The sequence below is a fragment of the Pan paniscus genome, chromosome 1 (genome assembly GCF_029289425.2).
Source record: "Pan paniscus chromosome 1, NHGRI_mPanPan1-v2.0_pri, whole genome shotgun sequence".
NCBI lineage: Eukaryota > Metazoa > Chordata > Mammalia > Primates > Hominidae > Pan > Pan paniscus.
Genome location: NC_073249.2, coordinates 119,737,812 through 119,753,444, shown reverse-complemented (window position 1 = coordinate 119,753,444; position 15,633 = coordinate 119,737,812). Strand labels below are relative to the sequence as shown.

Here is a 15,633-nt window from a genome sequence, read left to right as displayed (position 1 = left end):
ATAGGATGACGAGTTAGTGGGTGCAGTGCACCAGCATGGCACATGTATACATATGTAACTAACCTGCACAATGTGCACATGTACCCTAAAACTTAAAGTATAATAAAAAAAATAGGATGGTCAGTTTCTGTTCACCTTCACAAGTTTTAACAGAACAACTGGGAGGTCTTAAATTAAGTCAGGGAATGACAATATTCTTCCCCAAGACACTCAGCCCACCACTCAGGGATACCGTAGATGGGAACTTGCTGGGAGTCATTTGGCTTTGGAGGTCCTCTATTCTGGAGCAGTTCAAGACCACTGTTGTATGAAACATGTAGAGCTAAGCAGAAGTGTGCAGAAGGCCAACATTCTAAAATATAGCCACCCCAGTCTGTGAGACACACCACATTTCCCTACGCTTTTCATGACAATAAACTTGACAGAGGCAGAGTAACTTCTGTGATATTTTTATTCATCATGCTTTTATTCAAGACCCAGTGTGTTTTCTTGGACTTTTAAAGCCATGCACATGTATATCAAAATCTTTTCTTTCTTTTTCTAAAAAGCTTATGTTTTATAGAAAAGACATTTTTCTTCTCCTTATTGATCTTCATTCTTTTTTGATAGAATTCTATTTTGGATGTCCTTTGAATTTTATTTCTGTCTTCCAAGTAATAGCAATTCTGTCCAACTTCATGCTTAATTATGATTCTCTTGATTCCCCATTGTCCAGCTCATGAATAAAAGTATTAAATAACTCTTTAAACTCTGATCCCTATGGAATAACACATGTTTTTCTATATATAGATGCTAAAAGCTTAATAATCACTATGTAGTAATCCTAACTTCAGCAAATATAATATTATACCTATACCTCTCCTTCTCTGGCTATGTTCTATGACCCATAAAAGCACTCCATGGCCAGATAAGTCTGAAAAATGCTGTATACCATACTGACTATTCATATTACATTACTATAATAGAAACATTTGAAAAGTCCTACAATAAAGCAACCTATTTTACCCAATGTTTCTCAAACTTATTTGCTTCATGGACCATTCAATAACTTTCTATAAAACACTCTTATGGGGACATGCTGAGCTAAACAGTTTCTTGCAGCCTAGCCATAGAAATGTCATGGAGATAGACAGAAAACTGAGCTAGTTCAGCTGTATTCAATATTTTCCTTTTCTCTTACCCACATGGTCTAATAGTCTTCAAAGAAAGAAAATCAAATTGGTCTGACTTTGACATTATTTGTTCATAAATCTAACTTGAATTGTTACACAATATCTAGGGCTCCTCTGAGTGATGGAAGGTAATTTGATGATTGTTCTATTATTTTCTCTGGTATCAAGTTTGCATTGACCAATTTATATTTTCCCAGGTGTACACATGTATGTGTCCTTATCCAGGCAATTTCCTAAGTGCTTTATATACATTAGTCCATTCTAAACTCAAAATAGTCTTACAAGGCAAATACTACTATTTTAATTTTAAACACATGGAATATTGTGATTTCAGAGGAAAAAGATCTGTTTAAGGTTTGCACAGCTAGAAAGGGTTAAAGGGAGGATTTGAATCCAGGTGGGTCTTGACTCTGAGGACTGCACATTGCACTGTATTGCTGATCAAGTTAAATTTGGATGACTTTCTCTGTCCTCCACTGGGATTTAGGCTCCATTTCAATGCCTATTTGAACAAGTCAGTTTTCTCTAAACCTGCCCTCTTCCTTCATCTCTGCCTGTTATTTTTCTGCCTTCAAAGATTCCCCTTCTATTAGTCTTTTAAATCTCCATGTTCCCCACCCCGCCTGTTCTCAGTCTACAATTTTTTCTTGACATTCTAGCCTATTCTTGTGGTTTTAGATCTTAGTACTATTGATTTAGTAGTAATCAACCAATTCTAACTTCAATCTTTCTAATAAATTCAGAAAAATTTTTCAGCTGTCAGTAAAGATCTCAAAGTCAATATGCTAGATACTAAATTCATTTCTTTCCCCTAAAGCATTTTTCTCTTCACTCTATATTGAAATTCTGCTCATTTTTCAAGACTGCTCCTCAATGCCTCATTGAAGCCTACCTAGACTCTCCTATGCAAAATCAATTACTTCTGTCTCTCTCTCAAATATTGATAATGTGTGTAGATTTACAACTGGTCAACTATCTTTAGCCAAAATTATTATAATAATGATAGCTACCATTTATTAAATTTACTACAGGCTTTTACACTTCATAAAGTACTTTATGCTCTTTATTGGTTTAAATCCCCACAATATCCCCATGAGATATGTACTATTATTTTTCTCATTTTACAGATAAGGAAATGCAGACACAGAAAGGTTAAGTTGTTCCAAAGTCCCATAGCTAATGTATGACAGAGCAAGATTTAAACTTAGGTCTGTCTCATTATAGGAACTAAAATGTGAGAAATTTAAGAATAGGTCCATGTTTTATTCTTGGTCTTCATCAATGTTTGTGGAATATGTTTTTTTTTTTTTTTTGAGATGTAGTTTTGCTCTTGTTGCCCAGGCTGGAGTGCAATGGCATGGTCTTGGCTCACTGCAACCTCTGCCTCCCGGGTTCAAGTGATTCTCCCACCTCAGCCTCCCAAGTAGCTGGGATTACAGGTGCCCACCACCACACCCAGCCAATTTTTTGTATTTTTAGTAGAGACAGGGTTTCACCATGTTGGTCAGGCTGCTCTCGAACTTCTGACCTCAGGTGATCCACCTGCCTCAGCTTCCCAAAGTGCTGGGATTACAGGTGTGAGCCACCACGCCCAGCCCATTTGTGGAATTACTTTTGTGAGTGGATAAGTAAACCTAATAGCCCTGTAATGTGCATGTGGCTACACTGGCTTCCCATTGATATTCTTGTATCTCCTGGAATATGTGGCCTTCACAGGTCACCAGCTCCAACACAAGAGCCTTCAATCTCCTACAGGAGAGACCATCTGAGTTCTTGGAGGAACTTTAATGGGAAAAAGTCTCACTGGTGCTCATGGCCAATCGAACCATCTAGATAGCATATCAGATGGCGGGTTTTCACAGGCCTCCCCGAGGGTTATTTACTGCCTGGGTGGCTTGACTACCAGCCTTTCTGGCTCAGAACCCTAATTTTGTCAGCACAGTAAGAGAGGTTCTTCCACATATGTGTATGACCAAGCTGTAGGCCCAGTGTTGAAAACCGGAATACCAAGTTATTCAGGTACAACCACTGATCTATGGTCTGTGGTCCCTCATCTGACCAGATATGATTTGGAATTCAACATCTTTAGGATTTTACAAAGGTAATACAGTGCACATATATTACAACAATACCCACAGCAGAATATTAGGCAACACCATTTAATCAAACATTTTAATATGTCTACAGCAAACATGATTATTCTCAGCAACTGGGATGAAGTAAGACTATAAATAATACCCTCACACCAGTTCCAGTACAGTTTTGCCACCAAGTTAATTCAGATCACAGTAGGTCATATTGCAGGTACATGTTGAAAAAAATTTTAATTTTCATAGTTTTTTTTTTTTTCAATTTGAGGGCTGAATAATAAAGTTCAGGGCCTGAAATAAATGGAAAGACAGTATAGAACGGTGGCGATGGGCCTGAATTCTGGTACCTGGACTCTGGGCTCCAGTTTCCTTCCCAACAGACTGAGATGATCTTGGGCAAGTTACTCAGCTTCTATGTGTTTGAGTTTCCTCCATCTGTAAAATCAGCCTGATTATTGACGTCATAGGATGGTCATAAAAATTAAATGAATTAGTACATGTAAGGCATTTAGACAGTGCCAGCCACGTAGTAAGCAGCAGTGCAATTACCTGCTACAGTCATTATCTTTTCCCTGAGACCCAGCACATAAGCAGCAAATTCTCCCCTTGGAGACAGCAGCTATGTAGGGAGATATATTGTGGCCAACTGCCTGTCTATTCAACCACAATATGAAATAACTGTCATGGTGTTCAGATTATTCAAGTCCTTATGGCCAGTGTATTATCTTTCCTGTAATTAAGTCTATGTGCAGAGCCAGATAATAATCAGGAGGTTGCTTGGTGAGCATGGGATCAGGAAATTTGAATGACTTGAATGTTAATAACATCGGGCTGAAACATCCTGACCCATCCATCCTGCCTCAGGGTCAGCCTTCTTCATGCCAACAGGACACTGAAGGTCTGAAAGTTTGCGGGTTACCACTCCCACTCTTGAGACCATGCTAGGATGGTACTGTCACCATATGCGTCAGGATGCTCCTTTTGTGAGGCTTCCACCTTCTGATTAGCTAGTTCTTCCACTCTTCAGATATGCTAACATGGTAAGTGAGGCTAATGTCACCTCTGTTGAGTCTGCCACACACACTCAGGCCCCAAGCTCTGCTACTGCTATAAGATGACTGTAGCCATTTCTGCTTGGATCATTTATATGATGATTTCACAGCATACTTCTTTGAAGGTGATCTTATTTCCCTCACTTTCAAGTTTCTGGGAGACAACTCACTGCATCTCCTATCAACAGCAGTTTATACTAGGGGCCAGGACTGGAAGAACATTGGAAGTAATTCCTCTGCAATACAAATGAATCTGCAGAATGTTTTCTTACTCATTATCTGCGTTTTCTTCAACTTGAAGAAGTTTTTTTGGAGTTAGAATTCCTGATGGCTGCAGTCTGGCTATAAGATCTAGTTACCCACTTGATGGGTTTTTCAAACCATCTATCACAACAGTGGTAATTTTTCCTCTCAATTTGAAGCATGCCAAATCCTTATCCCTTCTGCTTCCTTCCTGATGAAAAGCCACTGAATCTTCCATTGATTCTCAAAAGGAGTTATGGCACTGTATTAATCAGCTTCTGAAGAGGAGGGTATTTATTTTTGAAATCATCATTTTGACTTCCTTAAGCATAACAGTGTACCCTTAAGCTATTTACTTGGTTGGGGGAGTAGTAAACTTATTTAAAAAGAAGAAAACATCACATTATTATATTGTATAATTCTACTAGGTTCTCACCCCCCTAATTGCAGCAGAATATCTTTAAAACAAACATAAGTGGGAGAAGTAAGGGCTGATTGAGGAAAGAATAATTGCACGTACCTGCAAGACAAGTGCTTTCTCATTTTTTCAGCGTATAGTAGCATAATAGCCCTTTAGCTTACTCAACACATATGTATTTCTGTGGTTGAAGTGACATTTCTATTCTAGAAGAAGCATTATTATTAAAATAGTACTAATTGCAGAAACTTCTGTTAAAACTCATGCACCGGGGCCGAGCATGGTGGCTTACACCTGTAATCCCAGCACTTTGGGAGGATGAGGCAGGTGGATCACCTGAGGTCAGGAGTTCAGGACCAGCGTGGCCAGTACGGCAAAACCCCATCTCTACTAAAAATACAAAAATTAGCCAGACGTGTTGGCATGTGCCTGTAATCCTAGCTACTCGGGAGGCTGAGGCAGGAGAATTGCTTGAACCTGGGAGGTGGAGGTTGCAGTGAGCCAAGATCAAGCCACTGCACTTCAGCCTGGATGACAAGACTCTGTCAAAAAAAAAACAAAACCTCATGCACACCTGTGCTTCATTCCTCTGCACAAATTTAACAATGCCTCACACAGGGACTAGAAGTTACATGTTCCGATGTTGACTATAAAGGGATGGACTTGGACAAGGCACTTGAGTCTCTTTGTGCCTCTTCTATAAAATGAAAGGGCTGAAGAAGATGATGCCTTAAATCCCTTTCAGCTTTCATTTTTTATCACTCTTTCTGAATTAACTTATCTAGTATCTTTCCTTCCTTCCGTTCTTTTTAATTTACCTGTCATCTCTTTATCTTTCCCAAGTATTTTTGAGGTTGTTCCAGAGATGAATTTAAGCTAATGAAGCTTAAACTTCAGGATCCCTCACTGAACTCCTTCTTAATTTATATATATATATATATATATGTATAATTTTATATTTTAATGTTAAGTTGTTTTTCTTAAAGAGAAGTCACAGAATTGTACACATTTTATGTCCCACAAAGTCTGCACTTGCCCCTGGGTGTGTTAGGAAAAAAGACAAATACAAATGAGAGTATCAAAAAATAGAATTTAAACAGAAGATCTGAGAAAAAGAATAGAAAGAAAATAGGCCAAACATTAAATGCTAAACAGTTTCCCCAGCTGAGCATCAAACTGAGCTCTGAGTTTCATGGAAGGCAAAGTGGTAAAAGGAATTTGTACATTGCCTAACTCTTGTTATAAGAATGTTGCATGTGTTCAAAGACAATATGTATTATTAATATTAACAATTAATATCCATTAATCCTGAACTCTGAGAAATCTCAGTGGAACACTTTATAGGGGATAAAATCACCCTTTGACCAAAAAGTGATGTTTTCACAATGATAGGAAGTTTCATGGAAATAAGTAATAAATTTTCTGATCCAATATACATTGAGCAACTCTTATGTCATCAGACATTGTCCCAGGCAGATCCAACAGGTGCAGAAGGGAACAAGACATGGAACTTGTGCCCTCAGATCTGTCAGGCAAACACATTAAAAAAATGCAAAAACAAGTTGATAAATTGATCATGGAGGCCTGTACAAAATGCTATGGGATCACAAAGGAGAGAGTAGCTAACTCACATCAGGGATGTGGAGGAGGAAGGAAATAAATAACTTCTGAGCTCAGTTTCAAAGGTAATAATATTCTTTACATGGTAGTTGTCAATTCACAGAGAATGCTAAAAAACTGCCAACATGTGCCTAGACAGTTTTCCTAAGCACAGTCTGACTCTCATTCCTGTGGCTTTTAGACATAGTCACTGTTTGTTGTAAGATGGAATTGCATTCATTGATTCATTCCTCACAAACCCCAAAGATACCCCACCTTTCATGAAATAAATTGTTGCAGTTCATTTCTAGCCCTTTCGTCTTATCCCCTCAAGTGTTTGAGGAATTTCTCCTGGCTTACCTGTAGCCTTTCTAGTGGATTTATGAGTTTATTCAATTCTTTATCTGTGGAGAACCACAAACAAGGTATTTGGACATTAAAATAAGAAGCATTAGAAAAAAAATGATATTTTAAAATATAGTAGTGGACATCCCTTGGTGTTCAGACATTTTCAACTTCAAAGATCTTTATTCAAATGAGCAGTTTAAAAATCTTTTCTAAGCAATTCCCATTTTACAGCAGAGGAATAGAAAAAATGACTCATCTGGCAGCACCTCAAAAAATTGTAAGCCACAAAATGAGGAACAGCCTGAATTTTAAGCAACCAATGTTAGGTAATAGAAAACATCTTTGTGAGAAAAACAGAATCTCCTAATAGCCTCGCTTGGTGAGGTTTGGAAACTTGGAACAAACATTGCTCCCCTGCCCTGGTACTAAAGGAATGAAAAAATTTCTGCATCTTTCTGAAGTATTCAGCTGCAGCAAATACTGCATCAAACAGTCTTGCGGCTTTGTTCTTCATTGTATGGTGCCAAACACCCTGAGATCTCTGCCTTGCATAATGCCTGGCCTTCTAGCACCATGTAAGTTTGTAAAGACATGAAAAGTCTCTTCCTGCCATCCCAACTTCCATTCTCTTTGATGGATTACAACAGGCAAGCAGTGCCTTGCAATGTAGCAGGATTTTCAATCATGGAAAAATTTGGAACTTCTGCAATTGATACTAAAATTATGATGCTGCCATCATATCTCACTCAACAGAGGATTTGCAAAAAAAATAAAGATTCAGTATCAAGTCACTGTCACACTACAGCAAAGGTAGTCTACTGAAGTGTCAGGTCAGGAATTCAGCAGTCCTTTGCAGAAATCACGTTCAGCTTGAAATTCATAGGGTAGAGCTAAAACATGGACATGGAAATTTGGATTTCTAGTTTTGGTTGATCAGTAATTAAGCTGAAGCACTACAAATTCTGAGCATTTAAAATCAAGATATTTTTTGTGTTTCTAATAACTAAAATTAAGACTTCATTCTTTCCAGGGTTTAAAAGAATCAGAGTAAGTCTTAATTTCTTATTCTCTCCTACCCACTAAAAAATAGGAAAATAGTTTTAGGTTTTAAAGAATACAAAGCTAGAAATCTCCGAGCAAGCTAAAATGATTAGTTAAAATAAAACAAGGGCTGTTGTTCAAAGATAAATACTAAAATAGAACCTTAATGATTTTCACAGTTACCACCTGTTACTATACTTCAATGATGTGAAGAACAAGTCTGAACAACTCATTAACAGCTACCGTTTATTGGCCGCACACCATGTGTCAGACATTTTTATGGATTATCTCATTCGATCCTCACGGCAGCCCTATGCAGTAGATCTTATTAGCCCTTTTTCAGATGAGGAAACAGTGCAAAGAAGCTAGCAGACTTGCCTAAAATCACCCAGCAAGGCAGTATAAAGCAGAATTCTCACTGAGTTCTGTCTGATTTCCATCTCATGCTCTCCTACCCAAATTAGTGGTGAAGATGTAAATCTCTGGCTTTTAATTAACAGCATCTATCATAATGTTGCTTGGTGAATGAGCTATAACAATAATAGTAATCATCGCAAAGATGGACCTAGTACATACTACCTGTCAAGCAATACTCTGAGTGATTTACATCTATCAGTTTATATAACTCTTGCAGCAACCCTAAGAGGTAAAAAACTGAGCTACAGAGGGCATAAGCAACTTGCCCCAAAGTCATGTGGTCAGTGAAAATTTAGGAGTTGGAGTCAAGCATCAGACTCAGAGAGCCTGGCTTCTGAGCCCAGACTATTGGCCACAGCACTATATTGCTGGGTTAGATACAGACTAAATTCATGTCCACATTTATACCAAGTCCAGCCATATTCTGAAATGGCTTCTCTACCTTAGCACAACTTGTGAATTAAAGTGAAAGCTGAAAAATCAATGAAGTCCGTGATCAATATGCACAACCTAATGTATTCTTGAATTATTCTGCTCAATTGAGTTTCTATTACAGAGTTTAATCCACATATCTGACAAGTAAAAGAATAAAAATGATGGTTATATGAAATTAATCAAATAAAATGCCAAGTGATTTTCAACAGCTAACACATGCATCTCATAACACATTTTAAAAGGTCTATTGCATATGTGAATATATTTGCACAGGTCCATAGAGTGTATATTTGGTACTCTGTACCCATAACTTAAGCCTGGTTTAATATCTAGCTTGAACCACATACAAATGTTCATTAACCTTATAGGGAAACACAAAATGTTGGATGTCAAAAGCTTACTTGGACCAGATGCCAAAATGAGTATTAACTTCCCAACTCTGATGAGCCCAGGAGTTCTAGAATGAAACAAAATGGTTTCAATTGCTGGAAATTGTGTGTGTGTGTGTGTGTGTGTGTGTGTGTGTGTGTATAATGTGTATATGCATATATATGTGCACATGTATTTTGTGTGGGTGCTAATTTCTTAATAGTCTGAATGTTATCAAATGTCAAGTTTCTAAGATTTTTATATTAAGTTAAAGATGTTATGTACTAATAAATAGCTAACAGCTTTTCTTTATTGTTTTCTTTTTCTCCAGGTATCCCCAGTATTTCCAGTATTGGTAGTAAGTAAAAACAAAAACAAAAAAAACACCAAACCAAGTCTAGGCTAGCTTTGCTTTCTTGTTCACCTCCTCAGATCTATTTTCCCAGTGTCCATTTCTGATGTAATAGGGTATTTTCTTTGTGAATTGCATTTTTGTGTTGGTTTTCTGCACAGATCTGGTGAGAACACAGATAAAATGATTATTTGTGCATAACTCCATGAACATGGCAGTGCTATGACTTTTCTGACTACTCTTAACCAGTGAGGGCTACCTAGACTCAGGTGCAATTCCTTAGATAATCATCATTCAGGAAAAATATAAGTAGTCCTATTTATCCATACTTAGCAACCAACAAACAAATTGAACTCTCTCTCTTAGACTGGATTTGGATGTCTGACATAATTTTAAAAAGCAGAAAATGAAAGCCAATGAATGCCTTGGGTATATGCATCAGAACCCAAGAAAAAGTCCATGATACCAAGGGAAGGGAATTTTGTTAATGCATCAAAGTCTATGTTTTGTGAAGGCCTGAAACAGGCAAATTTGTGATCAGTAGTCTCTCTGGAGAGATAAAGGAAAAAGAGAATCTGTACATTCATTTCTCCTTCCTAAAATACGATGATCTATGTCTTCTTGACTACTTAGCTTTGAGTTTGATATAGAAAGAGTATAAAAAATATGTGCAGAATTTGGGAGTAAGAGTACTAGAAATTCCTTTAATAAATCTGTTAGTATGAATCTAAGCAATTGAAGAGAAACCGCTCTTCAACCATCTATAGAACACTTCTCCGGTATCACTACAAAGAACTTTCTTCCAGCTATCATGGGAGAACCAGGTGTAGCTCCCGCTTCATGTGTAAAATAATGATGCCCTCATGCCAAGCCTGAAATTCGCATTAAGAAAATGCCCAGTAACTTTACAGAGCAAAATTTTAAATATTTTTTATACATTGCACCCTTTGTCTCTAATGGCTAAAATCTTTGAACAACTACTAAGTAACTGATTACAAATAAATTACTGAGGAAGCAAGATTACGCATGGTAAGCGGAGAGAATTTTCACTGTAGTGTCACCTCCTCACAGGCTTGTGTCATAGGTGCTGTGCCAGGCAGGGTGATCGCAGTGTAAATAGCCATTGAATGATTGCGATTCCCAGCATCCATCTAAAAAGCAATACTCTGATAATTTGGATAAAGCAACTTCCTGCTTCTTATAAATGCGCAGTCAGGTGTCCCAATTTATAAATCAACCCAGTTTACTTGAGCTTGTGAATAGGCCTGGACACTGATTTGTTAAGCAGTAGATGTGGTAAATGCCATGAAAATTGGCCACTTTGTAAATAGAAGTAGTGTTCACATCCATTTAGAGATACCAGCCTAATGCTACAGCATCCTCTTTGTGATCTTGTTGAAACAGCATCAGTGTTAAAAACTTGCAAATGAAAACCTTCAGCTCTAATAGTCTAATTTTTCTGCTTTAGTATCCCCCTTGGCATTTGCCTAACTGTATATATACCCCACAATGTGCTCCTTTCAGGCCTTGACAATTGCATTTGCACGTGCATTTTAGTGCAACAGGGAAGCAAGTAGAAGCAAGCTGACACAGATTTTTGAGGCTGCTATAGTGATCTGGCCTGTCAAAAGTTTCAGAAATGGATGGATGGAAAAGTAGTTCTTTGGCGTTGGGGTGTCTTTCCGTTTGGAGTGTCAGTTGTATGTTGCATGGCCCCTCTAACTGTACTGCTCACTTGACATCCCATTCGGCCGCCTCCACATTCCCCATATCTGAGCATCAGCAGATGTTGACCTTTTACACACCAAATCAGGAAATTTCTGTTTTGTTTTGTTTTGTTTTGAAATCAGTGGTGACCTGAAAGGATGCTTCTTTGTGCCTTTGAAAAAAATATATTAACCTTTATTATCAAGAACCTAGGAAAATTTACTCCTAATAAAAACCCTCTGACTAAAAGTGATATTTTGGACTCTCCCTTCAATATGCCTCTGGCTGTTCTGCTTAGAATGCAATGGGTGTTTTCTCAGATTTCCAGCAAACAGGATGTAAGAGCTTCCAGAGGTCACCCAACATCACACATGACTAGCTTACCTGTTGCCTGGCTTTTAAGGTGAAGAGTTACAGTAAAACCATCAAACGTGATTGTATCTTCTAGGCTGCTTTAATGGCATTCAAAAGTTCCTTCTTTGTGGGCTTATAAGTTGCTTTTTGTGTGCACTCGTGGATTCCTTTCCTCTCCAAAGGGCAAGAGTTCACACATAGATGACACTGCCTGTTCTAGAGGGCACGGGAATGGGGTTTTCAAGGTGCAAGCCAGAGAAAAGGAAGCTGTTTGGATATTTAGCTAAGTTATGGGTGTTTGCCAGTGCTTTTTGCATTACCCCAAAGAAGGAATCAATGACTATAATTCCACTAACTATATAGAAAGATACCATTATAGCAGATGTAACACCCCTGAGACCCCGATTATCACAGCATAGCTCAAGGAAAATAAATGATGTATATTATCGATGTAGATTATTGATGTATATAACCATCAGTTTACATACATATTCTGTATACACAGTGATTAAAGGTTTTGGAGCCCTAATAAATTTCAGTATAGATCTCAAAATGCCAACGCCTGTATTAAGGTTCAAATGCATGGATAGGGTGGTCATCCTTTCCGATCATCTGCTAAAAATGTTTTTGAAACAAATTTCCCATTAAGGTCATTTGTACCTGCTGTTGTCTATCTATTAACAAATAGGGTTCCCATATTCCTAAGGATACTTGACTTAGAACTCAGTCATTCTGATCTGCTTTGGCCATGGCTGAAAATATGCTGGTGATATTGTCAGCAATTAATGAATCCCAAAATAAATCTGTAGCCTTTGAGCCTTATGATCTATGTTTTCACTTTACCTGATGTGGTAGGAATTCCTTCAGATTGCATTTTTTAATAAAGTGTATTATGCACTTATAAGTAAAATTCGTGATTTTATCCAAGTGAATATTTGTTGCTGCTGATAATCCAAAGTAATAGTTGTCTTGGTGTGGGTGTTTTTGTTCAAGTGATAAACTGATCATTACCTTCTAATATATATCATATGATCTTTGGTCCTGAAAAGCAAATGATTACACAAATTATGTTAAACATTATATTATAAAAAGCATAATTAGACCAGCAAGAATTGGCCTAATGTGCAAATACATTTGTGTGGGTGATTATCACTTCTTACAAAACCGAATGACAGATGAGTCAGAGGTTAAAGTTAAGCTATCCACAAAACAAAGATCACATCAAGGAAGACCATTTCGAACTCTTGGAGTTTTGAAATAAATAGAATTTTTAAAATAATACAAACAAAAGAAGAGAGATGTAAACATTTTGTGAACCTGACTATAGAGTATTTCCTTAAATTACTTTCAAATGACTGGCATGATGTTACATGAAGCATAGAATACTGAGGAAGGTGTTTGGCTATTCCTCTGCTGTCCCCCACCCCTAACTTATTCAATTTAAAACAACAGTTCACTTAAGGGAAATAGCTAATTGTCCTGTTTTATCTTATAATAAGCAGTGTCTTCATCACAGAGTTAAAAATTCATCTCTAATTTGATGTAATTGGCAAGACTATTAAACAAGGGAAGTGCTACCTGCAGGGATCTGTGAGCCTGTTGAGGAAGCCCAGAGATGTTTTCATACTTGAAAACATTTTATGCCAGTTGGAGACCTGGTAAAAGTTGTTTTCCATACAGCATCCAAATATTTTTGTGCAGTCTTGATTTATTGTAGAAACCTGGATAGTCAAGAAAATAACAAGGTTAATCATTTTCCCACCCAAGGGTTATTAATAATCGCATTCATGTTATACAGAGAGCTGCAGTGTTTGTTTGCGTTTTTTCCCCCTTTGCTTTAATACTTCTAAGTCCCCCAAATAAAAGTTTCATTTGAATTGCCCTTTAACTAATCAGGTTTTATGTAATGAGGAAAAAATTATCAGGCTAGTGTAGCGATAGGCAAATTGCATGGTGTGCTACATTAATTTTGAACTGTTTGCTGATGTTCTAGAAGGAAAGCTAAGGTCCCAGATGAAATGCCTTTGGGACTATCATGTACCCAGTATCCTCATCACAGAACCATTTCATATTTGTGTAAATGGCATTTCACATTCATGAAATCTTGTGGTTATCCTAAAATTGAATGAACATTAGGATATAGCTGCCTCTTTAATCCTGAAGAACAAATCGAATATTCCAATGGAGGAGCTGAAATAATCTCCTACTTAAATGTCTTTTTAAAATCCAATAAGTTTACCAATCTTTATTGACGACAATTGCCCACCTTGAGCAAATTAACTTTATCATGTATTAGCATTTTCCCAGGTGACTTTACAATGTCAAGCCACTTTTTTTTTTTTTTTTTAAGTGTGAGCTGATATCTCTGCCTTTGCCAGTTGTCTCTGTGGGGTCAGGAAATTCGTAGCTTAAGCAAAAACTTGCCAAGATCTCCAAAAGGTTTCATTTGATGAGACTTTAGACATGTTAACTATGAATTCCTGTACTGTGCCAGTTACTTCAAGGATGTGGCTATCAATTGAAGTCTTCTTGGACTATCATTGGAGAGCTGTCCAACTAACCATGCCACTGCCTAGGAAAAGTTATTGTAGGGAGGTATTCCCACATGTCTACAGAATTCTATTTTACAAATGGTGAATCTGAGTTTTAGAGTGGCCACATAACTTGCCCAATGCAGTACAACCAGGAATGCCTATCTGGCTGCAAAGGCTACACTCATAACATTATACCAAGTGGAAGAGATTAGAAAAGAAAAATTGTAGATTAATTGCCTCCTACCCTAGACTTTTTCCAATCCATTACACTGTGCCTTAGAAGACCTGTTGATCCCTAATTGACCCATTTCTATGCAGGGAACTGTAGAGTCCTGGAGAAAAATCAGAATTCATTTTCGGATTCCTTATTGTGTTGTCAGCTGGAGAACTTACAAGCATGGTGTCTGAGGACAGGGATGGAGGACCGTGACCTCCCCCTTTCAAAATATACTATTCCTCTACCACCAAACATCCTCAATATATTGAGGAAGAGGGAAAATGTATAGATGTCAGATATTTTATAGAACATGAAACAGTTTGTGAAATTAGCTATGCAAATTGTGAAGCATGCTTATGCCTACTCTGCGACAGTAAACCCAAAATTTTTCTTCATCAGGATAGTTGCTTATAACAAAATAAAATTCGATATGCCATCTCAAGGAGAACTCTGCCAATATCACACTAAACTCTGTTTTCCCCATCTGTTTAATGATGGTGTGTTTCTGATAGTAGGTAGTTGCTGCGAAGATGGTAAGATTACCTCCAAGGCTCTGGGGATTTCTCCTGTAGAACTTTGGAGTTTCCTGTGGATTTCTTCTTTTCTTTTCTTTTCTTTTCTGTTTTTTGTTTTGTTTTGTTCATGTTTTTTTCTTTTTTTTTTTTCTGAGATGGAGTCTCACTCTGTCACCCAGGCTGGAGTGCAGTGACGCAGTCTCAGCTTACTGCAAGCTCCACCTCCTGGGTTCACGCCATTCTCCCACCTCAGCCTCCCGAATAGCTGGGACTACAGGCTCCTGCCACCACACACGGCTAATTTTGTTTTTGGATTTTTAGTAGAGACAGGGTCTCACCGTATTAGCCAGGATGGTCCTGTGGATTTCTTTCTGGGCATCAATAATGCTATTTCCATCCCAAGTGCGGTGTGTGCTTAAAAAATTTTTTTCAATTAAAATAAATGCTATTTCCAGATTTCCTGAGGAATGACAGCAGTGACTGTATAAACCCAAAGGGACCTTGTAATTTTATCTCCACCAGATAGTTTCCTCATATGCCAGGGAAGAAGAATGTTTAAGTAAGGTTCACTAACATCCTCACAGCAGTGGCACATCATATCATCGTGGTACCCTGTTTCTCACAGGTTGCCATATTTTAGAACCAAAAATTATGTAAGCATTAGTGTTGTTAGGAAACTTAATAAAAAAGCAACTCATCCACCTCATCATTTTCCGACCAGGCAGCCAAGTCTTAAATGAATTCCCTAAAGCATCTAAATAATGACAGAG

General features: G+C 37.7%; 1 protein-coding gene across 18 annotated transcripts in view; it reads left to right on the top strand.

The window, feature by feature from the left end:
• The window catches only part of NTNG1 (netrin G1), a 346,048-nt gene that overhangs the window by 261,503 nt on the left and 68,912 nt on the right, over positions 1–15,633 (top strand). For all 18 annotated transcript variants that reach the window (XM_063599528.1, XM_063599527.1, XM_063599522.1 and 15 more), the window contains exon 5: positions 9,516–9,542. In XM_063599528.1, coding sequence (XP_063455598.1) covers positions 9,516–9,542 — 27 coding nt within the window. The remainder of the gene's footprint in view (positions 1–9,515; positions 9,543–15,633) is intronic.